This window comes from Stegastes partitus, unplaced genomic scaffold, assembly GCF_000690725.1.
Source record: "Stegastes partitus isolate 25-593 unplaced genomic scaffold, Stegastes_partitus-1.0.2 Scaffold351, whole genome shotgun sequence".
NCBI classification, from domain to species: domain Eukaryota; kingdom Metazoa; phylum Chordata; class Actinopteri; family Pomacentridae; genus Stegastes; species Stegastes partitus.
Window position 1 is genome coordinate 174669 of NW_007578082.1, and position 27546 is coordinate 202214.

Sequence of the window (27546 nt, forward strand, 5' to 3'; positions counted from 1 at the left end):
ACCAAACTTGTTTTCCGCCACAAATCGTTTCAGCTCTCAGCACACTTGCCGTTTTGCAACAATCGCGCACGAGAATCCAGAGCACAAGAGACGGTTGCTCCGCCAATGGCGCGCCATAATGCAGCCACAAGAAAATGTTGTGCTGCGAATAATGGACTCGAGTACAATCACAAGACTGAGCATGACTGTATACCTCAATGTTTTCTCTCTTTGTGCGCTATTTTGTGTGAGAAGGCTGAACACGTCGGAGGTGAAATGCTATTACTCAGTTTTCTAATTGCTCTCTGGCAGTTGGCTTGAGATCTGTTGTGTTGTTACAAAAAAAAAACGCCGCTGTGTTGTCGAACACAACCAGCAGGTTTGTTTCTGTAGACATTTTGTTTGTGCATATAACAAATCTGCATCATGTCAGACCTTGACCTCTGTTACATGGTGGGCACGGAGCGTAAGGACTGAGTCGTGGCATTCAGTGAAAACATAGTGTATTCACTCAGTAGATGGTGGTTGTGTAGGTTATTGTTGTACACACTCATTTTGCTCAACTGTGTTTTCAATTGAAGGCTGAATGATTTACAGAACATTATGCTAGGCATAACATTAAAAGTTAAGAAATATTTCTTTGGCAGCGAGCTACAACTGATCTATAGCATCATTCTAAGTTGGTACCAAATCGATTTTCTCGCCACAACAATTTAAAAAAGAAAAAAAAGCTCAAGGAAAAGGTGAATTTAAACATTCTGTACGTCCAGCATTGATTGTCACGGATGTTCCGCTTAGGTTTCCTCGCAATGACAATTGTGCTTTTTTTATTTTCGACTGAAAAGGAAATGTGCTGGCGGTGAAGCATTCTCTCTGCCCTGTTTTACATCGAGCTGGAGGGAGTAATTTGATTGTTATACTTCGGCTGACTTGCTATTATTGTGATCAAGGACGACCGAGTCTACATTTGACACCTTTATGTTTGATATAGAGACAAAACCTTGAGTTTCTCGTTTTGTAGAAGCCACGAAGAAACTGTACAGAGCCCACACCCGCCTATATGTTTTTAATCAATTCCAATGTCAGGGCGTGTTTGTTATGCAGCATGAGAGGTGATGAATACTTTACGCATTAGTTTTAATGGGAATACTCCAAGACGATCGCAAAAACAAGGGCAGGACTGAGTTTGCTTAGACTCACTGTGTAATCTATCTATCTATCTATCTGTCTATCTATCTATCTATCCATCCATCCATCTATCTATCCATCCATCTATCCATCTATCTATCTATCTATCTATCAAATTACAAGTCTTGTAGCCTTTTTCATTAAAAAAATATTTATTTTTTTTATTGCTTCTACATCCTTGAGACAATCCGTAGCAAGAGAAATGTCAATATATTCAATTCAAATACCCCCCAGGGGCAATTTAAAAGCTCACTAAGTATTTAATATGAAGACAAAATAAAACAAAACACAAAACCACATCATAAATATCACATTATATTACATGGGATACATTTTGGAGAGTCAGAGGACACGAGTTCCAACCTGTTAAGCACAGTCCTGATGTGGTCTGAAGCACATAAACATGGATCACCTTCACAAAACCACTACTGCATCAGGGGGAACACTGTCCAACGTCAGCCTGACTATGACAAGATCAAGAGACGCACACACACAACAGTCGAGTAAATCAAGACGTGAATAACGTCTCGCAATTGCAAGATTAAACCCTTCGTGTCCTCGCTTAACAGTGCGACTACACACAATCTAAAAAGAATGAGCTGAATATCATCACCATTGTCTCTCTGGCACAGACTCAGAGAAGTTCTTTAAAAAAAAAAAAAAAAAATGTTATTGTGTTAGTACACATTAGTACAATATAACTCCACTTCCACCGTGAGCTATCTGTCGCACACAAGTATCTGTTGACATGCTCCTTAACATGGATATTATGTTAGGGAGCCTTTTAGCAAACTCCAAATTATTCTGCCACAGTCCCTTTTCTGTGGTGGGTCAGGGCTGTCTGAAGCCATTATTGGTAATGAATGTGGAGTCCTACTTTAAAAGGTTCAGGCATGTAAAGTCACCTAAAGCTGACTAATGGAATCCTGCTGACACTAAATGCCAGGGGCTTTTACCACATCCCAGAATGGCAGTTTTGGAAATTTACACTACAGACATAATGAACTATAAATGTAAACCTTGGAATGTAGCCTCCCACACAGTAGCTGCGAGTTATTAATAGACAGAAGAACAGCCAATATGCTGGGAAAAAAAAATCACAAATTGCAGAGAGGACTCCATTGTGTGGTTTCTGTATCAATTCTACTTGTGACTCATTTGCACAATGGCACAGAGGAACGTAAACACAAGTCTTTGTATTTCTGAGGCGCGATTATTAAGGAAGCAGCTGTAAAAATATGCGCGGAGCATTTGTTGGGAGGCTCTAAATATTCTGAGTTTGTTAGCGCTGCAACACTTTGTGCCCTGGGAGATGGGCCTCTTCAGCAGGTTCACAGGTCGCGCAGAAGCGTGCAGAGTGGCCATTGTGCTTTGTCATTTCACAGGTGACTCACATCACTACACTCGAGCATGCTGGAGGTAGAGCACTTGGAGATGCTTGCGGCATTCAAAATGCATGATTTTCAGCCTAGTGCAAACAAATCGCTTTAAAAGATCAGTTTAATCTATTTCGAGCTGTTATTATGAGCTGGGAGAGTTGTTCAGATAAAGAGACTGAAGCAGGGTTAACATCAGTGTGTTGGACAACTCTTCACATACTTTACCCAGCGTGAGAGCTGTCAACTTTATTATTTGTTTTTACGATACAGTGTGCATATGATTTACAATGCAGACCACTAAAATAATGGTCAGGGGTGAATTACCGCGAGTCAAACTGCCTCCGATTTTGCAGTGATATAATGTAGTGCGTTTCAAAAAATATCTCAGTGGAAATATCAGTCATAGAAGTCATCGGTGTCTTCGCCGTTTGTATGGAAAGGTTGAGGACGTAAGGCTGCTTCAATGTCTGAGTTGCTGTCATCCGATTCCTCCCAGAAAGCTATACAAAAAGGTGGAGAGAACAAAACCGAATATTTCATTATTACAGCAGAATGTTCACTCCATGCTTCAAATGGAGTGTTGCCTCGTACATCTTCAGCATAATTTCTTTATTCAGCCACATCTACCCTCTCCTTATACGCATTCCAGGAAGTGAATACACAGAGGCTAAAGCGTACACAATGAAATGAAAGACGACAATGACAATCTTAACATTCTAACTTTTACATAGTTGAATATGTGTTAAATGCGGGTCTTCTGCACTCAAAGCAACAGAATACATCTTTAGGGATCCCATCACAGCTCTAAAAACTCTCACAAAAGTCATAACCTTCGTGTGGCTTGCTTTGCAAATTACAATCAACAATCTTCTTTTACATCAATTAATAAAACATCTTACATCTCCTTAGGTTTTGTTTACAGTTTGATAAGACATGTAAAGACAGCGTGTTTCATTTAGATAGGACAGGTTTAGTTGTTTATTTGTGGAGTGGTTGGTGCTTGCTTCAAACGAAGCTTTCAGTAACCTGGACTTGGCTTCAAGGTCATTTTTTCCATTTACACATCCTCAAAAGGCACAGCTGCATTTACAGAGAAATTTAATCAAACTGTTGGTATTTTTATGCAGCTTAAATTTTTTTTACCAAAACTTCATGCGTGTTAACACACAGAGGGCTTTATAGTGATCTGTTTGGTGTAATTAACCTATTTTGACACTGTGTCTTTGCACCCAATTGAAATTACTTTGTCGATACTCACCTTTTGACTGCAGAGCAGAATGGAGCTTTGATTTAGTCGTCTCTCTCCTGGAAACACAAAGACAGTTAATAGCCTTGTAAAGTTATTACCTTAGGCCTTTCGTTGAGAAAGGACTACTAGTTTTTTCTTTTCTTTTTTTTTTTGCACTAGAAACAGCTAAAAAGGGAAATGGCAGATTATGATTTCACGAAAATATAAATCCACGTACTGAAAAAAAAATATGTAGAATTCATTCACTGTAACCTGCTTATGCACTAATAACCAAAATACTACAACTGAGAATCTTAGACAATAAAAACAACAACAAAAAACATCTATCCATTATGCACGATGGACTGATGTGAAGACACCAGTTTCAATCCGGAGACTTACTGCGTACACTCCGACAGTGCAGCACAGGGAACTTCCTTGACTCCCGTTCTAATTGTGCCAAAGGACTTCCACAAGTCCCTCTTTATTCAAAAATAGTCCAAAGACAGGGTTGCCAGGTTCCCATAGCTCTGGTGATATCGCTATGTAAATGTGTGACCTCCGAAAAGGCTTTGATCTACCTCAATGCATATGCAATAAGGCCCCCCGTTCCACTTTTAAAGGCCTCCTCTTTAATTTACATCATCACAGAGCCTATTCAAAACCCCACAATATATCCTCATCATCTCCCAGGTTAGCATACATATCCATATGGCTTATTTGTTTTTGGACCGTCTATGTCGGAGCTGTTTTTGACGCTTTTCTTGAAAACAGTGAGAAATGAGTTTTAAGCAGATACGTGCCAGCGAAAAGCAGTCATGTGGCGTGTTCTTCCATCTGCATCAATTCAAACCCATGACCTCTTTGATTGTCACCCTCTCAATCACCCTCATCTCCTCATCTCTCCCTCAGCTAAATCTTGGCACATGTGACTGTACATTGAGCGTAAGGAGCAAATTACTCTGGCTGCGTTCCAGTTGCTATCTTCTAAACTATATATTGCTGCTTTTGCACCACTTAAGACAGAATGAGCGAGAGAGAGAGAGAAAAAAAAAAGACGCCCCTCCCATTCCAAACTGTGAGCAGATTGCTTTGCGCTATAAGCAATATTGCATAGAGCCGGTGTAATCATTAGAACATAACCTTTACATTCATATGCTGATAGGACATCCTGCAGGACATTTGGATGAATCTGTTCAGACGGCATACTGAACCCCGGGCACTTAAAATGCAAGAAAATCAAAGCAGGGGGGATAAGTAAGAAAAGCAGCAGCAAAAAAAAAGAAAAGAAAAGACAGCAAAGACACAAGAGCACATAGTCAGCCGGCTTACAAACTGAAGGTGCTCTACATAGGAGGGTGTTTAGTTGAAATAGAGGGTGTATTTATGTAAACATTTTGGTGAATGGCGGGCAGTGCAGATGGTAAATATCTTCCTGTGTAGCCTATTTTAAGTCTGATTAAAGAGTAGGTGCTGTTTTTAGTTTGTGCCCAAGCTTGTCATGTTTGGCAGCAGCAAATGGGAGCTTGTTTTACTAGGAGACTGTCAAATGGTTATACACAAATCATTTAGATTAAAGGATATAATATCATAACTATATGCTAGTTTTTGTTATTGTACCACTGGTAAGGGTGTTTTAATACACACACAGCATGTAAACATTTATTCTTACATAGTGAATGAACATAAAAACCTTGGGTTTGTTCATTTCCTGTCTGAGTTACAACACTAAAGTCAAGATACGTTGACCAGCTCTGGTACAGGCTAATGGTGGGCACAAGGGGGAATAAATACATATCTACATTAATTTAAAGAATGCAAATCCACCTGCTTTCCACATCTTTTTTTTTTTTTTTTAAACCGAATAAAAGATAAAGCACAAACATTAAAGCACAACTAAACCACAGGGACTAGTGCATCCATTTACCAACTGATCTCAACCACACCCTGCAGCAGCAAAAATACAGCAATAATCTATACGATTACTTCCTCTCCTTTGCCACAATAATAGCTGTTACGGAGAGTAAATTGGGCTTTTCTTTTCTCGAACTTCCCCCCGGGATGGGAATGGTCTATCAGCTGTTCCACTTCAGCGAGGGACAGGACTGATTTCAAGACAAGGCTATTACCATAGAGAGCCCAGCCTGGATCTGACCCCACCAATCTAATATTCCGTTTCCATAAACATTTATGCCAGTTCATCTTCTGCTGAGTTTCCCTTAATTGAGGCAATGATCTGAATATGTAAGACTGGGCTGGCCAGTGTTTTACAAGCTCTGGTAGACAGAGGTGAATGTAATGTGTAAAATGATGCAAATTACAGCTATTGTAATGTCCTTTTTTCAGTGCCTCGCTCATTCGCTTTCACTGGCCTTTGCAATTGTTTCATATTGTTGTTTATCTAATGTTTTTTAACAGTTTCTGCGTCTGCGTAGCCGAGTTCACAATTACCTTTAAAATTGTATGGGGCTTTATACGCATTACGCGGAGGTTGACAGAAAATATTGGCATTTCTAGAGCCGTCTGTATCTGTTTATTTCTTTGATGAAACCTTTCTCTTGTTTTGTCAACAACGGTTTTCTATGGACTCCAGCTCAAGGTCCTAAATTGTTGCATGATTTCAGTCGGATTGTAAAAACACACATTGTAAAGGTCGGTAATGCGGCGATATGCAATGTCGAAATGGCAATGAAATGAATAAAAACAAGGTATATCATGGTATTTTATATGCAGAAACTGGTACCATTTCTGTGCAGTGGTGAAAAATGGACATGCTTCTGGAAGATTAATGACCCACTCATGGGAGTTCAAGGCACCGTGTGGAAGTTAAAAGTCGTTTTGAAACTACTCTCGACATTTTTTGCTTTGTTGGGCTCTGCTTTGCTCAGTGCTCTGCTGCATCACTGGGTATTTCCTTGCGAAACAAACAAACTACTACCGCGAATCTCTGACAACTTACGACACAGGTGCGCTAAATTGCTGTATTCGCTCTGTTCAGCTGAAATGTGCTCTGTAAAACATTTTCACGTACTGCAGTTAAAGGAGCTCGCGAATGAATACGTACACAAAGGTTGCAGTCTCACATCTGACCCGAGTTTATTTCAGCGTGCACTTAATAAGAATATAACCAGTGTTCTAATTATGCACCAACAAAACATTTCCACTAGCACAAGGACAAAAGCATCTTCATACCGAACGTACTGTCCTCTCAAACTGCAGTTTAAGGTGATTGCAATGTAAGACTAGGTCAAGCTCCTTGGAATTACTGAAGATGTATTTCATTTATAAACCTGTAGTCGCATTAGAGAATACGACGACTGTCAGAGGAAATAATGCTTACCAAGCATTTAATACTGCCTTGCCGATAGCTAGAAAACTGCTTTTATTTACCCTGGCTTTTTTTTTTTTTTTAAGCTCCCGCCACCCACACACAAATGCTAATAGCACAATAGCACTTTTGCGCGGCTGTGCTTGTCTAAAGGTAAAGGGAGACCCATCACCTCATCATTCCCATCAACTCCTACTCCCATCCCAGCTATGACCCCGCAGAAACATTGTTTAGGCTCCGTTTAGATGTACTCTAACAGGCCTGAATGGTAGCAGGATATAGCCCTCAGTGGGGGCAAACAGTGAGAGGCAACTGTGAGTGCACTGTGAGTGGGCGCTCTCTAACATGTGAGTGCTCTCTGCTGGCAATGAGTAAGTACTGCAACTCAGAGGAAGAGGTACTGGGCCAATGAATTCAACGCAGCACGCTCTCCTCCTGACTGGTGGCAGTCTAGTGGAGACAGCCAGCATGAGGGAAGGTTGAAGGACAGAAATTCATCTCATGTTGCATTTATTTGTTGAAGTGTATTTAAAGAATGTGGGGGGGAGAAAAAAAAACACTATGAATGTGAAGTTAAAATATAAACCAGCAAGAAACTGGAGCCCAATAAACTAACCCAGATTTTAAAACACAATAGTTAACCCATATTTAGGCTTGTTTTCGCCCCTCAATCAGCCTCTAAACACATTTATATGCGAGACGTTAGCACAGTTTGGCTTAATTGACGATGCACTGATTTGTAAGACAACATTAAAATTAACAACAATAAATCATAGAAAGTGTCTGAAAGCCAAATTAATTTTTCACAGGCCAATCAGGCAGGTCATTATTTGTTTCAAACAACCAGTGTAGGACAGTGACCTCCTCTGGTTGGAGTCTCTCAATGCTACCGTCATCGATAGTCAATTGTTTGTTATCGCAACATTTGAATCTCTTACTTGAGCTGAAGATGAAGTCGGAACTCAAATAACACAAAGTTAGACGTTTGTTAAATGTTTAAAAAAATGGAAAACAGCATAACACAAAAGTGCTGGCTGCTTTTAAGAGGATATACAGACTCAAACAAATAATCAGGTACATATTCAAGTACGTGTTAAATGCTCCTGATGTGCATCTCCTGCCGTAGAGCATCACATGGCACTGCAGCTAATATATCATCAGTAACTGTTTACATGTGTTCCTTAACTCGCGGTGGGATTTTAAAACAGCAATTTTTAACCTTTCAATACTGCTTTGTCTGTTACTGCCTCTCTGTCTCCCTCTATCTCCTGCTCTCTCTTTTTGTCCCCTCCCCTCCACTCCTCTCTCTCAGCTCATGTCCCTCTCACCCCTCCATCTCTCCTCCCAGTGAGTCGTCAGACTCGCACACATAGCCTCCCCACGAGGGGGAGGGAGGGAGAAAGAGAGAGAAGAGAGAGAGAGAGAGAGAGAGAGGGAAGGAGAGGGAGAGAGCGCTTCTGATTTTGACACTCTGAGTGATTTGAGGTCGAATGCTTGAGCACATCCTGTTGTCCAAAGCAAAGCTGTAAACCACTAATTGTTGAGTCAAGGTTTTTGTCAAGCAGGCACTAGGCACAACAATCATCACACCGTCTGACGGCTCCAGGATTTCGCTTTGTGTGTCTGTGCACATGTGTTCAAGCATTTTTTTTTTTTAGGATGAAAAACAGGGGAGGGAGAATAAAATGGTATTAAAAAATCCAAAATAAAAATAAGAAAGGAGTGGCATCTGAAATGCCTACAGTAGAAAGGAGCACAATGATTCTTTGCACGAGAGGAAGCAGTGGCATGCACTCGCGTACAAAGGGGAACAAGTGGTCTTTACATGGAGTGCAGCTGCTTATTAAGACTCACTCCTTCGTGCATTATTCCTTTCATCCCCACTCAACCACAAAGTGATTTTACTTTGCCACTCACAAAGACAGCAAAAGATTTCTAATGAACAAATCCTTAATAAATGTTGCAGATCAGTCGCTTCCCCGCGAGTTATAATACAATAAACAGAACATTCCATAAAAGTATCTCGCTGAAAAACACTGTGTGGGAGAGAGCAAGGAAGAGAGAGAGGGAGAGAAAAAAGAATATGAAAGACCCCAATTCTCTCAAACTCCATAATAGTGAAATGAGCACATATAAATGTGTTAAGAGTATCTCTTTGCATCTTGTATAGACTGCATGTATTTAATCTGTAAAGCTTATTAAGGCCCTAGTCATTGCTATGCAAAGCAGCACCCAGTGCTTTTCTCTCGCTTTTCAGCCGAGTGCAGTGTTTGGCCAATAGGACTGGCCCCCCGCCTCTCATTCTGCATTCATAACATGCAACATTTGCACAATGTATCTCTCAAAGGCCCTGAATAGAAGGCCTTAATACTCATGTAAACAACTGCAAACCAATTACTTAATGAATCGGGCCCACACATAATGAGGAGCCTCACAAAGGGCTATAAATGCATTTTTTGCACCAAAGCCTCTGCTTTAAACTACAATCCCTCTGCTGTAGTCTAGGCTTAACTGGCAAATCATAATTATTGTCTAAGACAACAGAGAGGAAGCCATTTTTGTATTTTGAGTCCAGCTCCATCCTCCTTTTGAAGTCACTCATCAGCTCGCTGACAAAATAAAGCAAATAATTAACAAGTAGGATGGAGAGGGGGGAGAAGAAAATACAGGAAGACAGAGAGGAAGAGGGGCAAAGAGATGGAGAAAGGGCAAGAGAGCGAGAGAGAGTGAGACGCAGAGAGAAGAGAAAGGAGAGAAACAGGGCAAGAGCATGCTGCAGTGTTATGCTTCTGCTTAAGTGCAGGGCTTCCAGACCACTTGTGGAAGCAATAAAGCGCAAGAAGTGACTGTGGTAAGTGGAATGCTTAAATCTAAGCGTCGAGGAGAAACGGAGAAAAGACAGGGGAAATTGTTGTATGACCAAAGAGAAGATGATGATGGTGACTAGCAGCTCTTTGTGCTGCTTCCTTCCTAACTCTAGTAAGATTACAGTGTCAGGAATGCATTTCTGCACACTTTACCAATCGTATTTACGTATTCAACTTGTGTCTCATCACCGCTCGCAGCATTCTCTGTTTCTGTCTAATTTTTTTGTGCAAATTTTGTTTAATCACATATATTCCAGGCTTCCCATGCACATCAATGACAGGGAGACAGGCACCATCTGAGAGGGTCTGGGCCCAAAATTGGCTCATGTATATTAAAGAGGTTGGTCACTGGGGCTGGCAGTAGCAGACATCAGCAGCTATGAGGACCACAATAGAGCCAGGCCATTAGGCCCTTCCCTGGGCTAATAGGCAGACTGGGAGCGCCTGCTTGCCAGGCCAGGGAGATATAGACTTCAGCCCTTGTGTCAGCGTGGTGCCCGGTAATCACATGAAATCAGAGAAGATTATTCCTCATAACGTTTACCCAGCCATTACTACAGCCCAAATGGGTTCGCAGTGAAGAGGTGCTCTGAGGACCTGACATGCAATTGCAGATTTGATGAAGTCGTGTTGATATTCAAATGTAACAGTGATGGTGTTAGCTTCCACCAAGCTATTTATCATTAGATGTTCTTTTCCCACCCACTTAGAGCTCTGATTTGAGCAGCCTAAATATGTTTCAAGGGTGAAAAATGAAAGGACATTTGTCCTTGTCAACACTTGAGTCCCCTTCTTCCAAAACAGTTGTCCCTGATTCTCTTCTTGACATGATCTGTTTGCATTCTGGCAACAAGCCTGAAGACAGTGAGATTATGGCTCCAATTTATTTTTGTGGTAGTTGATTTGCTTTTGAATTCTAAAACCTGGTTGAACCCAGCAAACAGTGAGTGAGAGGGGCTTTAGGGGCCTTTTGTCTTTGTAAGCGAGTTAATGGGTGGCGCCCCCTTGATCTTATGGAAATGAACAGGGAATTATGAGAGCAGCCATGCAAATGTACATCAACCACTTTGGTGTCTGGTGGCCCATTTCCTGTGGCCCGTTGAATAATAACAATGTTCTTACCGAGGGTAAGGGTCTTGATGTGAGGAGCGTTTGGCCCTCCCCAGGTCCTCTTCATGGCCATGATTTATTCCTTAAAAGAGCAAACAGAACCAGATAAAACCATTTGATTTCTTGATTGATCTCATCACAAGCAAACTTGCCATGTATATTTATTTAGAAACTTATGATGAAGCTCATGAGAAATTTTGGGAGAGCTTCTCCACTGTGGCATTGGGGCCTCTTGACACACAGTCATGGGAATGGAGTAATATTTATATTAGACATAATATTTTTTATACAATCCACTTTCAAATCTATTCATGTATCGAGAATATGCCACACCCAAAACCATATGATTGCAGAGATTTTTTTTGCCGTTAACAATGAGGTTGCTTTTGTTTTGTGCTTTTACTTTCATTTTGCGTATACAACAAATATGGTTTGTCTATGATGTCCTTGTGTTGTGTTGTGAAGACACATGGCCACAGGTAACTAATGATTAAGCTCCAGTTGCTCACTATGTGGCTGGTGGAGTGGACCACATCTCTTACCTGAGAGGCCATCCTCCTCCTCCTCCTCCTCCTCCTCTTCAGAACTCTGTAGCCTTTGCTGCATGGCTGATTGTTTAAGTAACTGATATGCTTTTGTCTCTATTCAGGGATACACACACACAAACATACACACAGACACACACAAAGTCACTGTCAAATATTTGCTTAGAACCCAGGTTTCCAACTTTCAGAGGTTTCTGTGTTTGATGAGACAACACGCTTCAGTAGCTGAGTTTTTTGGTGTAGGTGACGAACAGAGTGAGTGAAAACACCGCACTCAATCAGCTAAGCTGTTGATTCAAGCCTACAGTATGTAGCAACAGTTTCCATGAGAAAGCAATCAGCATCTCACATTATCTCAGCATTCCCTACCAGGTAGACAATGATTGATTTTCTGTTTTTTTTTTTCCTCCCCTAAATATATATCTATAAAAAACAACAACAACAAAAACCCACTTGTAATTACTTTCCGGCACACTAAAATAGGTATCATATTTGAATGGAGCACTGAGACTGCGCTGGCAAAAATCAATGGAGCAGAAGTACATAATAAATGGGGTGTTGTTTCAATGATGCAGTAAAAAGCACACGTAACGGATCAAGGGACAGAGCAAAATTGTGACCAAGTCCTACCATTTTTAACTTGATTTCTGAATAAAAAAATGCTGCTTTTAATTATTAAAAAAAAAAAAAAAAACATAAATTGTTTATGGTGCACAGCAATCCCTACGGATATTCCACCCACAGCACTTTATACAGCTACAGCTTTTACATGTAGTCTAAAAAAAAAAAAAAAACACACAAAGTCTACAGACGTGCATGTCTTGGCAATTACTATCAGTTCCAAGGTCATGGTATTTGATTGTAACATTGATGTCGCTCAGCACAGCAAAACCCTTTCCTTGCAAAATCTTTAGTCATGTTTTTTTTAGCTGGTTATGGCTCTTTTGATTAAGTGTAGCGATTGGAAACTGGACTCATTTTGCTGGCTGTGCACCTTAGGGATGCGGACACATGAAACACCCAGTAGGAAATCTGATAGCCAAGGGTAATATAGGATTGCTTTACATTTCAGAGGTGAAGCTGAGGGATGGGCATACCAACTGCTTCCAGGATGCCGTCACATCTAGTATTTTTCAAGTCCAGCCTTGCCGGAGCATTGTTTAGAAGATAATGAGAACCGATGACAGATCTTTTGCGCTTCCCACCCTGGCGCCCTGACAATTAAAGTAGCCGCATTATGCTGGGGCAGCGAATTATCAATTTTGCTAGAATGCCTCAGACCAGGCTGAAAACACAGCTAGTGTTTTCTCGGAGATAATTAGAGAGAACTAGCACAGCTCTTCAGGTGGGACTTTGACCCTGGATTCACCTTGATCATCCTGCCTCAGCCATTGTGTAAAAGAGCCCATTATTCACTGCAGTGGGAAGAAAACAAACCACAACATAAGGACAGTGTGAATGCTGGGGCACCGGCAATGCCTTTTTACCTCTAATAGGACCACTTTCCACAGGGCTTTCGTCCTGGCTGTCCTCTTCAGTACTTTGTAGTTCTGTAAGAAAGGGAAGCGCATAGTGAGAAGCAATGGCAGGGAGGAAGGGAGTCCAGGGATAGAAATGGGAATGGGGGGTCTTTCTTTAGCTCTGAATAGAAGGCTGTATGAAAACTGGGCTGTGAGGGATTCATAAAAAAGCTCTATGGTGAAATTGATTTCTTTCATAAAAGGGAAGTTTTAGTTCTCTGCAAAGGTGGTTTGCAAAAAAAAAAAAAAAAAAAGGCAGTAGTCTACATTTCTTCCCATTAATGGTCTTGCTGCATATTATATAAATACTATAGAAAGACTGAGGAATGTGTTAGCCGTTTGTGGGAATCTAGGGGCAACCATATTGAACACTTGCTTTTTGATTGTTAGAAAATGCAGCCGTTCCTCCAGCCAAGCTAATAATCAAATATTATTACAATTGTGAGAATTATTGTACAATCATAGTGATAATCTCTGGTGACCTTGGATCTGTTGCGTTTGTACCGGCCTGGCAGGCTTCACATCTCCGTCAGCCAGGAGAGAAGAAGGACCGCACAAAGAAGATAAGTCACTCTCGTCCTCTGCTGAGGGGCACTCCTCACTGGACCGGGACAGAAGTGTCCTCAGCAACACTTTGGCCTGCGAGCAGCACAAATTAAAACCACACTCTTAATTGTTCTCATTTTGTGAAGGAAGTGTCAAATTGAACTCTCGCCGATTAGGCAAGTCATTTACTTTGGCCACGGCTGCTCGCACAGAGGTGCAGCTGTAATGCGTGTTCAAACGCCAAGCGAAAATAACTTCAAATTCTCTCACTCGTTTAACTAAAAAAAGATTATTTCGCACACTTTCGCTCCCGCTCTCCCTCTCAATCACACTTTTTTTTTTTCTCCCCCTCTCCCTCTCTTCTCATCCATGAGATTAGAGAACTGCCTAAAGAATGCAATCACCCTGGCGTTAATGTGCAACACGTTTCAGATATCTTCCCTCTTGGCTGAGAGGATTGAGACAAACTACTCTCTTCCTCCCTCTCCAGCTCATTTTTATCTCTGTGGAGATGAGGATACACAATTAAGAGGAGCTGTTCCGGGAGATGAGGAGCAGGGAGATGCCACACACCGATTTCCTTTCTCTCCTTTTTCCCTCCCCCATATCAAATCCTGCCATCATCATCTCTCTTTTGTGATCAAAGACTGCCTCTCAGCCTCAGATGGCCATTTGCAACTTTTAATGAGCGCTAATATGGAGGGGATGATCAGGAGGATTTTGACAGTGACAAACTTTAAGTACACTGTAAGTTGTTATCAGTAGGTCACAGGGAAGATTGACAATGTACATGCTTTCATTTTCTGAGAGGGGAAGAGACGAAAACACATGCCAATCTGAGTTTGCCACTTGGTATTTGATGCTGCTGCACAATAAAAACTGTCTTGATCCTTGTCCCCGATATCCCCCTTTGTTCCTTTTTTTAGATTTAGTCAAATGTACCGTGGGTTGAGGGCTCTCGCAGACCCACTGCATTTTAAATATCAATGAATGCAACTGTTAGCACTTGAATATTCAAAGGGCCTCTTTGAGTGTGTGCATGCGAGCTGCATGCTCCCATTTGTCGGAGTAGCCAGGCTGTGTGGCAAGACGTGAATGGAAATTTCTGTTTGCTCTTGTGTGTGGAGAGTAAGCTGTTGTATGAGAGGACAGAGAGGAGAGAGAGAGAGACACACATAAAGGGAGAGATAGAGAAATAGAGGAAGGGAGAGAGAAATAGATGGAGTGAGAGTGAGAGAGATAAAGAGAGAGAAAGATTTTCACTCAGGCTTTTCCTGATGCACTTGGATACAATGATGTAGATGGCAGTACCCCTCTTCCCTTTGTCAGTTCATATTTTCAAGAGGCTCTACAGTCTCCCTCTTTGCCTCTCTCATTGCGTCGGGGACACTGCAGCAAGATCTCCAAGCCACAAGAACCCCCATAAGATGAGTCCGCAAAAATTAATAACACAAAAACCTGCATGTGTGGATGATCATTCCTGCAGATAAAATGGCCCATAGTGGGACTGCTGACATATCTCTTGACATCATCTGTGGACTCTGAGTGGGAATATTCTTTGTAATTTCTTTCTATGTTTAATTGAGCATGAGCTGCACAATGTCAATGAGTGGGAAATTTAAAATAATCCCATTGAGGAGAAGGTCCAAATGGCTCCCTCATTCAATCGGTCCCAGCTGATGGCGATACTTTTGGCTAATACTAAATTAAAAGCAAGTGTTTCTCTGATGAATACGCCACATGAGATGAAAGAAGCCAAGCTGAGGCTGTAATTTGCGATTACTGCATGGGTCAGGGTTTCCCTTCTGTCTAGGTCAACGTGTGGAGCAATCTGATGAGCAGGAAGCCAGGGCTTGGTTTCAAGCACAAGACACAAAGAGGGCATTCAGTACCAACTCCACCTCTCTTTAAAAAAAAAACATGCAAAGAAACAAGTAAAGAAACAAGAGCAATAGCCTATTTGGAGAGAAGACAAAACGAAGCCGTATCTCTCTTTCCGCTGTCGGGGTGTGTTAATATCTGCTTGCGTTTGGGGCTGGGTGATGCAAGTGTGTGACCTTCTGTTTGTGTTTGTGTGTGTGTGTGTGTGTGTGTGTGTGTGTGTCGTGGCAGTGCATGTGCCTTCGACGCTACCTGGTGGCTGTAGGTGGCATGACGCTTCAGTAGCAGCGGCGTGAACAGTTGGACCAAGCGCTCAGTGCTGAGGACACGTCGCTCCTTGAGCACAAGGGCGTGCTTGAACCAGCGATCCCACAGCCGAGCGGCATTAGGAGGGAGGCTGGTGCTGCAGTGAGGGAGGGTGACGGAGGAAAAAAAGAGAGGCTTTCTTATTCAATACACAGTAGGAAATATGAAAATAAGTCATAATTATATCTCCATACAGTGACAGATTATCAAGAAAATGGATGAAGCTGAGGAGTTTGGCTCAAGCAGCCACAAATAATACAGTTATGACACTAGTTTTTTTTTTTTCAAGAAGCATTCTATAAAGTGTGCTCTCTGCGCCATCTTAAACAACTGAGGAGATATGAATGACTAATGAATTTTAGTTAACACTGAATAGACGCAGACAGCAATATAGCTTCAGGCTGAATAATGTAACAAAAATAAAAAGGTCAAGGTCAGCCAATAGGCATCTCTAGAGGGAAGAGAGGGACACTGCTAGATGTGTTTCTTTGAATTGAGTATATAGCAGGAAAGGTCTCAGTGAAATCAATAGAGTAGTGAAGCAGAGCATGGATTTGGCTCAGAGTATAACTACTCATTATCCAAAGGACTGGAAGTCGCAGATAGGGCATTTTAATTTACTCATGACATTCACCCATGCAGTGCTGCCGTACAAGGTGACACCAAAGATGACCTTTTACATTTGTGGACAAGGGAGACTGTATCAAACGGTAGAGTGCAATATCTCAGTGACTGCTGGAAGTGCGTGACCCTTCCCCACGGTCTGGTAAAAAATAAAATAAAATAAAATGCACATGCAGCTGTCCAGACTCTTTCTAAAAAGTGGAATTCACCTTTACTGCAAGTCTGTTCACGCTGATATTTGTGCTCTGAATTACTGAATTGTAAAACCACTAAAGGTTGAAAATGTCACTGTCGACACAAAACACCGGCTATATTACACAACACACCAAAATATATCACCACCAATATTTTATTATATGACTGCATATAATAATTTATATACAGCATTTTTGCAGCATCTCAGGCATTGCAGTGTTACAACAGTAGCACAATGCAAAGGAGGAGTGAGGAGGAAAAACAACGACTCCAAACAATTTCACACACACACACACACAACTAAATCTGATTATGTCATTGTGATGCTTTTTTTTTTTACAATCCCACAATTACATCAAGCTGGGAAAAAAAAAAAAACACCAACACACGACACAGAGAAAAAATGAAAACACTGACACCAGTTTTTCGGCATTGGATTCCCCGAGAAACCAGGAGCCTTACCTTATTTCATTAGGCTCAGTGCTGGACTGATGAGCACTCACTAGATCCTGTGGTAGCAGACAGCCCTTTTCTGTGCTCCATGACAACCTCTGAAGCTCATGAAGGACGACTGCTCCACATGCTTCAAGGTCCTCGTCATTCAAGCCCGCTCCATCGTCACAAAGGCTGCACAATATATAGAGAGCAGTCAGCTATTGCCATGGAGCCCTGGGCTCAGCCTGCAGGTCAGGAGTACAGCCAACAGCTGCTAACACTTCACATATAAACACACATAGTACACCTAGTAAAACCATAGATATCAATGCACACAAGCTCACGCAATATGACAGCAGGACTAAACATTATACTGAGGGTCACGACAAAAAATGGCCACCGTCTTCATTTGTGGAGACGTTATTAGCATTTACAACAGTTGTGTTTGCATGGACGGGGATAAGTAAATATTGGATTTGTAAAAACGGAGAAAGCTTCCCTTTGCTAGACATTTATCCATATTTTACAACAGGAAGTCCAATTATGATAAATTAATCATGCTATGCAACATAAAAAGCTTATGAAAAATAAGCCCAGTTTAATGAAACACATTCTCATCCTCTATCTCCCTGACTCCCAATAACAATTCAACAGGGCGGTTACTATAACAATCCCATGTGTTTGAAAACCCCTCAGAAATAAAGACGCATGCATGGTGGTGATGACACTTCATCTAATGTGAGAGCCCTTGGCAGAAGGATAATATGTTTTCCTCATCTGCACAAACTGCTCCGCGGCCATTAAATAAATATACATGGCATTTGATTTAGACAGGGGTGGGATAAGGTTGTAAAGTTTGAAGAAGGACACAAAGGATATACCTGATAATTCTATTGAGTTCTCTGGCCGCGAATGAAGAACTGCCATACACACTGGTCTGTTGACTGTGGAGTCGTCCTTCGATGTTGTCTAGCAGATTAAAGAGTCCTTCCTGGGAGAGACTGAAAACAACATTACCTTTATTTTTTTTCTAACCTTTTTTGTGGTGAAGGATATAAAAATGAAGGAGGTTACGAGATCGATAGGCCTGTATTTTGTTAAAAAAAAAAAAAAAAAAAAAAAGAATAATAATAATTTTTCAAAAAGGATGCCAAACATCTGTGATACATTTTTCCTGGCAATTTCTTTGAGGTACTCAAGGACTGCTGGAGAATCTGATCATTAAGATGCTACCGTCACAATGCAGGATTTCAACAGTTCTGTGTGTGTCTGTTGATGGTGCCACATGTAATTACAGGTTACAGGAAAGGCTTTTGAAACCTGGTATTCACAACAAGAACTTGTAGAATTAGCTATTTGCTGCTAAAGTGAAACATGACTTCATATATATGCAATTACACCGCCAAGTAATGTTCAATAAAGTCAGTAATATGATATTAAAACTGAGCAGGAATGAAAATACTGACGACTCAGATTGCCAACACATTTAAAAGTGTCAGAAAAAAGGTTTCCAAAAAAAAAAAAAAAAAAGAGAGGGGCTTCTGGATGATTTCTTTTGGTGAGAGATTTACACTTTAATCTGGTCCTGTGTGAGGCTGCAAAATGAGAAATGGATGCCTAATGCATGTGGATATTGAGAATCCATCTCTTTCTTGAGCATTAAGCTCTGGGTGGCCCTCATTGAATTCTCCCAGAAACCCCAAGCCGAGAGATTCTGAGCCCCCTTACATAAAAAGAGGCCAAAAAGAATTTATGACAATCTGTAATGGGCTCTTGGGTTAGGGGTCAGCAAACAATTGCTCCCTCTTTTTTGCAGGTTGTTTCCTGGTAACATCCTGATTAAGCTGGCAGCTTGAATTATATCCATGACATTCTGTAGTGTGCAATCCATCTGTGCCAAGTCCTCTTCAGTGTGGCTGAAGTAGAATAGGCAAAAGCTCTGTCTTTTTTTTTTTTTCCTTTCCCTTATCGCCAGCGTGGGCCTTGAAATAGTTATCTTTCTCTTTCCACTTTATTTATCACTGCTCTTCAAAAAGAGACCTTTAGAGGGGGAGAAAGTGAATTAGTTGTGTTTTCCTGCAAACCTCTCTCTCTATTTGTATTGTTGCCAGCTTTCATGTCAAGGTCTCTAACCTCACTTTGGATGCTGCTGTTGTCCGCATGTCGACATCATCAGGAGCGTATTGTTAACCAGGAGGAAGAGGTCAGCCTCTCTGCAGCAATATTGCTCTACAGCGTACAGTAGTGCCTCCGGGGTGATTTACCACATGGAATGGCCTCACTATTGAGTGATTGGTGTCAGAAGAATCTCACCGTGCTGCCACACACAGCAAATGCAACACACAAAGGAAGTGGAAAATACAACCACAAGTAGTAACAAACTAAGTGCAGCGGTGCCGGACTAAATTTGGGATGTGTCCCACCACACTGTCAGCAGCATTCAGTTCAGAAAGTACTGCTGGACAATGTGCAAGACTTTTACTTGAATTTAAAGCAGAAAAAAAATCGAACTGAGGAATGTTTTCAAAAAAAATGTGATGCCCTATTGACACTGCAACAACATTATTTTTAATGCTACACTGCTCGTGTTCTACCTCTAGACTTTACCTGTGTGCCATGCTGTCACCAATTAAGCAGAACCTTCATTCGGTTAAGAGACAACATATTTGAGAGCAGGACACGGTGGAACCATTATAATACATCTCGAAGAAGAAACCTAGACAATTTTTCAGTCTCACTCACCCAAGCCATGCTGGAGGAGAAATATAATGGGATAATCTAATGAATTGCCCGGGCTTGTTTTTCCTGACTGTGAGCTGAATGGAAGGAGCGATATAAACTCTAACCTTAAGAGAGAGAAAGAGAGAGGGAGAGAGAGGGAGAGAGGGAGAGAGAAAGAGAGGGAGAGGATAGAGACTGGATGCTCTCTGAGCTTTACATCAAAGCCTCTGGTTTTCTCCTCATACACAGAAGCTCTCCGTGTTAACAATGAAAGCTTCAGCCCCCACCATCGTCTCCCCTGCACAGGCTAACTGCAGTTCCTCTTGGGGGTCACAGTATAAACATGATAGTAGACCACACATAAACACAGTCAGACACAAACACACACGCTGCCCTCTCCGGGGGGGAAAATATAATCCTTTACCGAACTTTACCGACAGCTGAACACATTTTTAAATATAATCTTTCATACTAGATGATGCTCATATTTGTAATTACAACGTATTCTGTATTATTTTCAAATAATGTTTTTGTCAATAGCAATTAAAAAATGAAGCATTTAACAGCAAACAAGCACAATGTAACCCATAATGTGACCCAAGGACAGAAAAAAAACTGAATTAGTTTATCATTGAGAAAATTATAAAGAAAAAAAAATGCACACAAAATATATCTTTTTAAAGAGCACAAGAGGTCACGTTCATAAAATACCATACATTGTGGGGAAAATGCAGAGGCTCAGGGCGCAAACATTCACATGGGATTTTCTGTGGCTCTAACCCCATCCAAAATGATCCTTCAACTCAGAGGCCATCATCACGCTAAGGATTTGTGGCTGTAAGTGCTGTCCACATGCCCACCCTCCAGAACACTCTATGGTGCCACAAATTTCCTCCTCCACTGGGGACTTCCTGAGGTCTCTCAAGCAGAAAATTGCTCTGTTACAGCATTATCTTGGATTATGGCAATATTGTTGGTGACAGGTCCTGAGCTCTCCCTATAAGATGCATCACTGCCACCACCGCAGCTGCTGCTGAGCTACAGAGAGCAAGGTGGCATGGACCGTGACTCCCACAATCCTCTCTGTCAGCCTCAGATGTGATGGTGGCAAGTAAGACTGCACGGTGTCTTCACCCACTATCATTAACAGCCCTCTGTGGTTCAGCATGGCCGTGCAGAACATTCTCCTTTCTTTGCTGGCTTAGCTTTAAATCTTTGGGGGGGAAAAATATAGACTGCATTGTGGACATTTTAAGAAGAGTATGCGCCATAAAACAATAAAAATGTTGTGTTTTTCTCCAGTAACCCAATTTGAAAATTCCAAACAACGAAGTACATAAGTCATACGTACTGTACCTTTTCAAGGTCACATTTGGAGCTGAGGATTCGCTGTTTAACTGGGGTGTGTTCTTGGACCCATCGGAGTGGACGGATGATTGAGGACTGTGCTGATTGTGATCATCACTCCCTCCATAAAAGCTGTTCCTCTCAGGTGCCACACCCTCTGGTGGATCCTCCTCCAGCTCAGATTGTGTCAGAGAAATTGTCAGGTCACTCACACTGCTCTCCGACAACTGCACATCAGAACTCGGCGTGCTGATGCTCTCACATTTCCCTGAATGTAAACACACCACGTAACATCGAATAGGCTTGTTTAAAATCTCCAAAAGGGCAAAATAAAGTGCTTTAAAATGTCAATTTCAGTAAAGACGATAAAAAAAAGAAATTACAAGGTAGTAAGCAAGAAATATCACTGCAAACCTGGAGTCTCTTGAGCTTCTTTTCCAAAAGTAGTTTCAGGCATCAAATGGCCAAGACCTCTCTCTTCATCTTCCATTATGTGTGGCTCATGAGCCACCTCTTGGGAGTCAGTGTGTTCTGCGGGGGAATTCTTAGCCCTCATGGGACTACCGCTGCTGGGAGATGGATTCTTCTCAGGGCCCGTCAAGGTCACCAGAGGTGAAGCTTCTTGTTCATCATCACTTCCAAAAGCCACATTGCCAGCTGCGCCTGTTAAGGCACGAACAGATGGGAGCAGCCCCATCGTTCTTTCATGTTTGTCACTCAAATTACAGCCGTCAGGGGAATCGTTTGAGCCTGAAATGTCATCTGATAAATGTGCTCGGTTGCTGGCGGCATGCTCTCCGCCAACTCTGAAGTCCTTCAAAAGGCCACTTGGTAGGCGTTCGCGGGAGTGCATGCTGCGATTGGGTGAACGATGCAATGCTTGGTGTGAGTGTACACTTGTGGTGCCAGCTTCAGCGTCAGACCCTCTGGAGGTCTGGTGGACCATAAAAATTTCCACCGGTGGTTGTGTACAATCTTTAGCGGGATGAGAGAGGTAGCTGTTCTGGTGCCGTCGATGCACAGCTTCAACCTGCACACATGAAAAAAAACACGAGATATATTCATTTTGGCAACTTAACTTCCTATTACTTCATGAAATGAAAATGCCTTTTTCTAGACATGAATATGATTTCTCTACAATTTCAGATTTCTTGGTTAAGTTAAATAAGTGTTATTTTGAAGAAGAAGAAAAAAAACATTGAACTCAAGCATGCTAACTATCCACTTTACAATTTTGAATAAGTGCAGCTTATTTAGGCCAAGGTCAGAATTCTTTTTACAACATTTCTCAGAGGAATGTCTCAGGATCAATGTTTTAACTTTTAATCTTATTAGAAATCCTTTAGACAAGTTTTGATTCATGTCTGCAATGTCACCAAGGGGGGGAGAGAGAGAAGCAAAAAAGCCTCCCTCCAAACATAATAACAAAAAGCATAGCTTCTGTTTCTTTTCTGATAAGCGTCTTAAATACCAAACAGTTAGCTGCTTAATAACATTCACTGTAAACCATGCAGTCTGCCCAGCAGATCCACAAAGTAGGTAAAAAAAGAGGAAAAGTTAATTTCTTGGCTGAGTGATTCCATCGGTAGCTGCAGGGCAAAGTAGAAAGTGTTTCACTAAAGTAGCAATTGATTCTTCTATCAATCTGCGGCACGCGTGTGCTCTTCCAAGGAATGTATTAAATATGAAAATCATATCCCGTTATCATCTGTCTCCAGCTTTCAGCCCGGTAAGCTTCCCTTAATGAATGCTGCAGCCTGAGGGACATGCACACTGCCAGCCAATGGCTTGTATGCATAATGGAGTGACGGTACCATTTTGCTCATTACAATATCGACAGGCTGAGGGGGGTTTTGCACACAGTTACAAGTGACTGCTCTAGACAGCATGCTCCAAGTTATTATGAGATGTCTTAGACATTTCATCTAAAAGAGCTTTAACTGCTTTAAGTGAAGGGAGAAAGCAGCTATGGGCTTGAACTACATCGCTTGTACAGATTCACCAGCTAGGATTAGACACCTGTGCTATTACAGATACACAGTTTAAATGTAGACTCCTCTACAGATTTACCAGGCATAATGTCTACTTCCCTTTGTTATTGTAAACCTGAAAACACAGCTTGATAGAAGTGAAATTTGCATAAACCTTGTAAACATTTCAAAAAAGAAGGATCTAGCATAAAAAAGGAACAAGTGCCATTTTTAACCACACAAACAAATAGTGATAAATAAAATAAAATCAGTGCAGGTCACACAATACGTAGCAGAAGATGTGATGTGTTTAAAATACATGATATTGTTATGGTATCAATTCCCATTATTTCAATTCCAAACAGGAATACTATTTTCATTACCATAGGAGTACGCATTTTATTTTGGACATATTTGCATTACCTCTGCTGCTTCGTGCACCTGCTCCACTTTCTTGCTTGCCTCCATAAATCTGGAAATCTTTTTCAAAAAGTCAGCCTGTTGGAAATGCAAAAGCTGAGTTAATAATTTGAAAAAATGCAACATTCACAATATTTAACTGCCATGTGTCAGGTGAACGTATACTCTGTGCTAACACTAGAAACTGTCTGCTATGCTGCTGTGATAGTGCTGTTGAATTTTATCTGTATGTGATGTAAAAGCAGAAGGTAAGAAACCAATAAGTGGTGATGTCAATCATCCCACAGGATTTTCCCTAGTGACCGTCCTTTGACTAGTCTGACCAGGCAGGCTGACTGCCTTAATCCCAACTCCAACAAATAAAAACCTAATGATCTTTAGGTGTTAAAGCACTTGGATTAGCACAAACATGCCGCCCCTTTTTGTCAAGCAAACTCTGTTTATCCACTTTGAACATAGTGCACAATCAGAGCCAACAACGATTACAACAAACGCTGTATAGAAATGTACGCAACTCAAGGTATAAATACACTTTCCATGTGAAAACTGATGTTTTTCATTGCACCAGTCAAACACAGAAAAACTGGGGTGATTTCACACAATGGAAGCAGAGTGCAACAGGGCAACCAAAATAACAGCAAACATGTAGGACTCATAAAGCATCAAGAGGAAATAAACCAACTGCTTGAGGGGAGAGAATGACTAAACCTCTGGAGCACTTCAGAGTCTCTATATTGGGCAATTAACTCAGTGAGTCATAATTAGCCAATTTTGTTAATTTGATATTAAGCTGTCAAGCACTGTCGTTGAGTTTTAAGTGATAATCTGACTGGCTCATTGTTTTCTCCCTCGTTCATTTGCCTGTCGTGACAAATTGCACAGTTTGAGTGTTTACTATTGTCACATCGAGCCATTGCAAGCAAATGTTTTTACTCAGTGTTGAAATGACAGCATGGCATTAAGGCAAACGTGTATTAACATGCTTCATTAATAAATGCCCAGTCTTTATAAAAAAAATATGTATCTGTATAATACCACTGATTCTTCCTATTCTAAAGTCACAGTACATTTGGTTAACTGTTAAAACGTATCTAAATATACAAAACAATAATTAATGGTTTTTAAATCAGAATCGGAATTTTTTAGTAAAATGTACAACTGTCTAAACTTGGGTTAACCTCAGTAGGCGGCGTGTTTGTTAATATTAAAAGCCTCCATATTAAAAGAAACTACTCCACTGAACAAATAAAACCGTGTGAGTGAGTGTGCATGTGTGTGTGTGTGCGTGTGTGTGTGTGTGTTTTACCTTTTGTTGTTGCAAGGGGCCATGGTCAGGACTATATTCCTTCATGCTAATTTCTATGCACTCCACATCTCTCAGAAGCTCAAGGTTTCTCATTTTCGCTCGTGCTTCCCTGTCACAGATTTCCTTGAGATAGCTGTGCAGTTTGGAACACTTTATCTGTGAGCTGAAGGCAGTGGAGAACTATTATTCAAGAGAAATATTATCTAAGAGCATTGTCAAAAAATAAGAGCCAGACTTCTCACAAGAAAAGGTTAAGCACAATATATTTTAAATTTAAATCTCATTCTCAGCTCTGCTATCAACCTAAGCTTTGCTGTTTTGACCTGGCATGTTAATATCGATGAGAATCAGTTTACAGTGGAATTGAAAACAGCCTGTTCTGCTTGGATCCAAGGAGGCAGCTTACTGTACATGCAACACAACTGAGTTTTTTATTGAAGAAAATATTTTAGCTTTACACAAATGCTGGATTTTTTATTTTTTTTTTACCCTCCAAATGAAAACATGAGTTTGGATCTGCATGCTGATTGGATATATTTGCCAAACTAATTTCATATTAAATGCTGCTGTATATACTGTGATGGCACCTCATTTAAATATAATCATATATAATGATATATTTAACCCACAGCTTAATATACATTTCAGGAGGAACACTGCAAAATCTTACAGGTAATACAGTACAGCACTTACATTCTTCTGTCAGATCTGGAGTAAGCAAACAGTTCTCTCTCCAGCTCCAGCCTCCGTTTCTCCCTGCACACACACACACACACACACACACACACACACACACGCACACACAAATGCATAAATACCATATACACATAATTAAAACCGGTCACCCACACAGACCCCTGTAGCATCCCCAGGAGCTTCTAAGCTAATGATTAGCCAATTATTAGCCCTATTAGCAGTACTCGTCTATTTACTCAGTGCTAACGCAGAATACTATTAACGAATTAGCGACACACAAAAGGCACTAACTTCACCGGAACTTTGGCTAACATTAATATGCAAACGCTAACGACTGTGTCATTAGTTATTAGCTTCCCGTTCGTCTAAAAGCTAAAGTATAGCTGTTGTTAGCTTAAGGTAGCGGTAGATAGGCTAACCAACTAGCCTGCTAAAAGGCATCTCTGTCTATAAGGAATTAGCTAGCTAATTAGCCTGTTACTTCACTGCGGTAAGCGGAAGGAGGAAGCTCCCAGCCAGCATAGCGCACTACTCGAGCCCGGGGTCTCCTCCAGGCCTTCGTTTCTGTTTACAAAAACAAAAAAAGCGAGAGAAGCCTCACCTCTTATACATGCTTTGCTGAATCGCCGTTATCTTTTCGTAATATTGGTCCACGCTGCGAGCCAAGTCTGCCATTTTCGGCCGCTTTAGTGCCGCAGCAGAGCCGAGACGAAGAGGAGGAGGAGGCGGAGAAGGAGGAGAGGGAGGAGGGCGGCCGGTGTTTACGTTGGTTACCATGAGCACCGCTTCCCAGAAATCCCTGCTGATAAACACAGAGAACACGTGGTGCGACCACCGTCTACCATAGATGCTGCTCTGTTTAAGGTAACTACATGATATAATTGTGCAGTTTGCAACAACAAAGTCTGTGTCAGGTAAGAAAAACTGGAGTATTTCCTCCAACAAACTCTTGAATGTTTACTTAAACAGAGAGCCCCCTTCTGTGGAAAGATGCACATAAAGGTGCTTAAATGTCAGTCTTGTTTATCAGCCTTCTGTAACCTGACTGGGCTAAATACCAGCCATCAAACGTCTGACTTTGTCATTTGCTTGATAAGCCTCCACCTCTCCGTCAGATGCAGTTTGATGTCTCATGTGCTTGCTTGTATCATCCCCAGATCTTGTCTTTGCATTATCAAAGTTCATCACTGACAGTTCTCATAATGTCATGTTTTGACTGTAGCAGCATGTCATTTTCTCAAAGCGACAACACGACATGTCCTTGCTGGGATTCTGAAATTGACAGCCCCCCTCCAAAATGCACACCCTAATCAAGCAATTTCCCCCAATTCCAGGCCCATCAAATTGCTCTTTAGCTGTTGAACTGGGGAGTTTTGTTGTCCTTTTCTAATGCTAATCTACCCCATTCAGCATCTCTCTATGAGGCTATTTGTTGTGAAATAAATCCCCTTGTTTGCCTCCTGCATGTATAATTGATATTGTTGCCAGGCTTTTTGTTTGTGCCGTGGAGAGCTGAAAGGCGGTACTTTGGAGGTGATGAAGAAAATGAGACTTGCAGCGTTGCCGTTCCAGCTGAGCTCAGCCGAGGTCGATGCTTGTGATCAACCTTTGTTGGATATCATACCGTGCGTTCGCGATTGTTTCGAGCAGATTATGGTACACAATATAGACGGCGTTCCCCTCACACGTATGTTGCTCCACCCTGCTTCGTGTGTCATCCAGATGTAATGGCACCAAGGTGTCAAGCCACTACACAACTTTTAGCTTATTGCATGCTGGGGAGTATAGCCACTTTTAAATAGACAAATGCATAGAAAAACAACAGCGCTCACACATTTCCTTCCTCTGACACGCTGCATTGTCATCGACATATCTTTTAAACAGCATTAATTTCCAGTGAATTATCTCCCTCCTAGTTAGAAAAACTTATACAACCTAAATGTTCCAAAAAATAA

At 41.3% G+C, this 27546-nt stretch overlaps 1 protein-coding gene across 1 annotated transcript; it reads right to left on the minus strand.

The window, feature by feature from the left end:
- Nucleotides 1-1300: 1300 nt before the first annotated feature.
- On the minus strand, nt 1301-26327 carry kiz (kizuna centrosomal protein). Its single transcript, XM_008284192.1, has 15 exons — nt 26193-26327; nt 25589-25651; nt 24896-25058; nt 23593-23667; nt 21614-22229; nt 21209-21467; nt 18013-18132; nt 17159-17323; nt 15824-15974; nt 13627-13783; nt 13112-13174; nt 11622-11720; nt 11092-11161; nt 3805-3851; nt 1301-3046 (listed from the first exon to the last, which is right to left on the minus strand). Exons 1-15 carry the CDS (start codon nt 26264-26266, stop codon nt 2943-2945), a joined length of 2226 nt encoding a protein of 741 aa, XP_008282414.1. The 5' UTR covers nt 26267-26327; the 3' UTR covers nt 1301-2942.
- Between the last annotated feature and the right edge of the window lie 1219 nt (nt 26328-27546).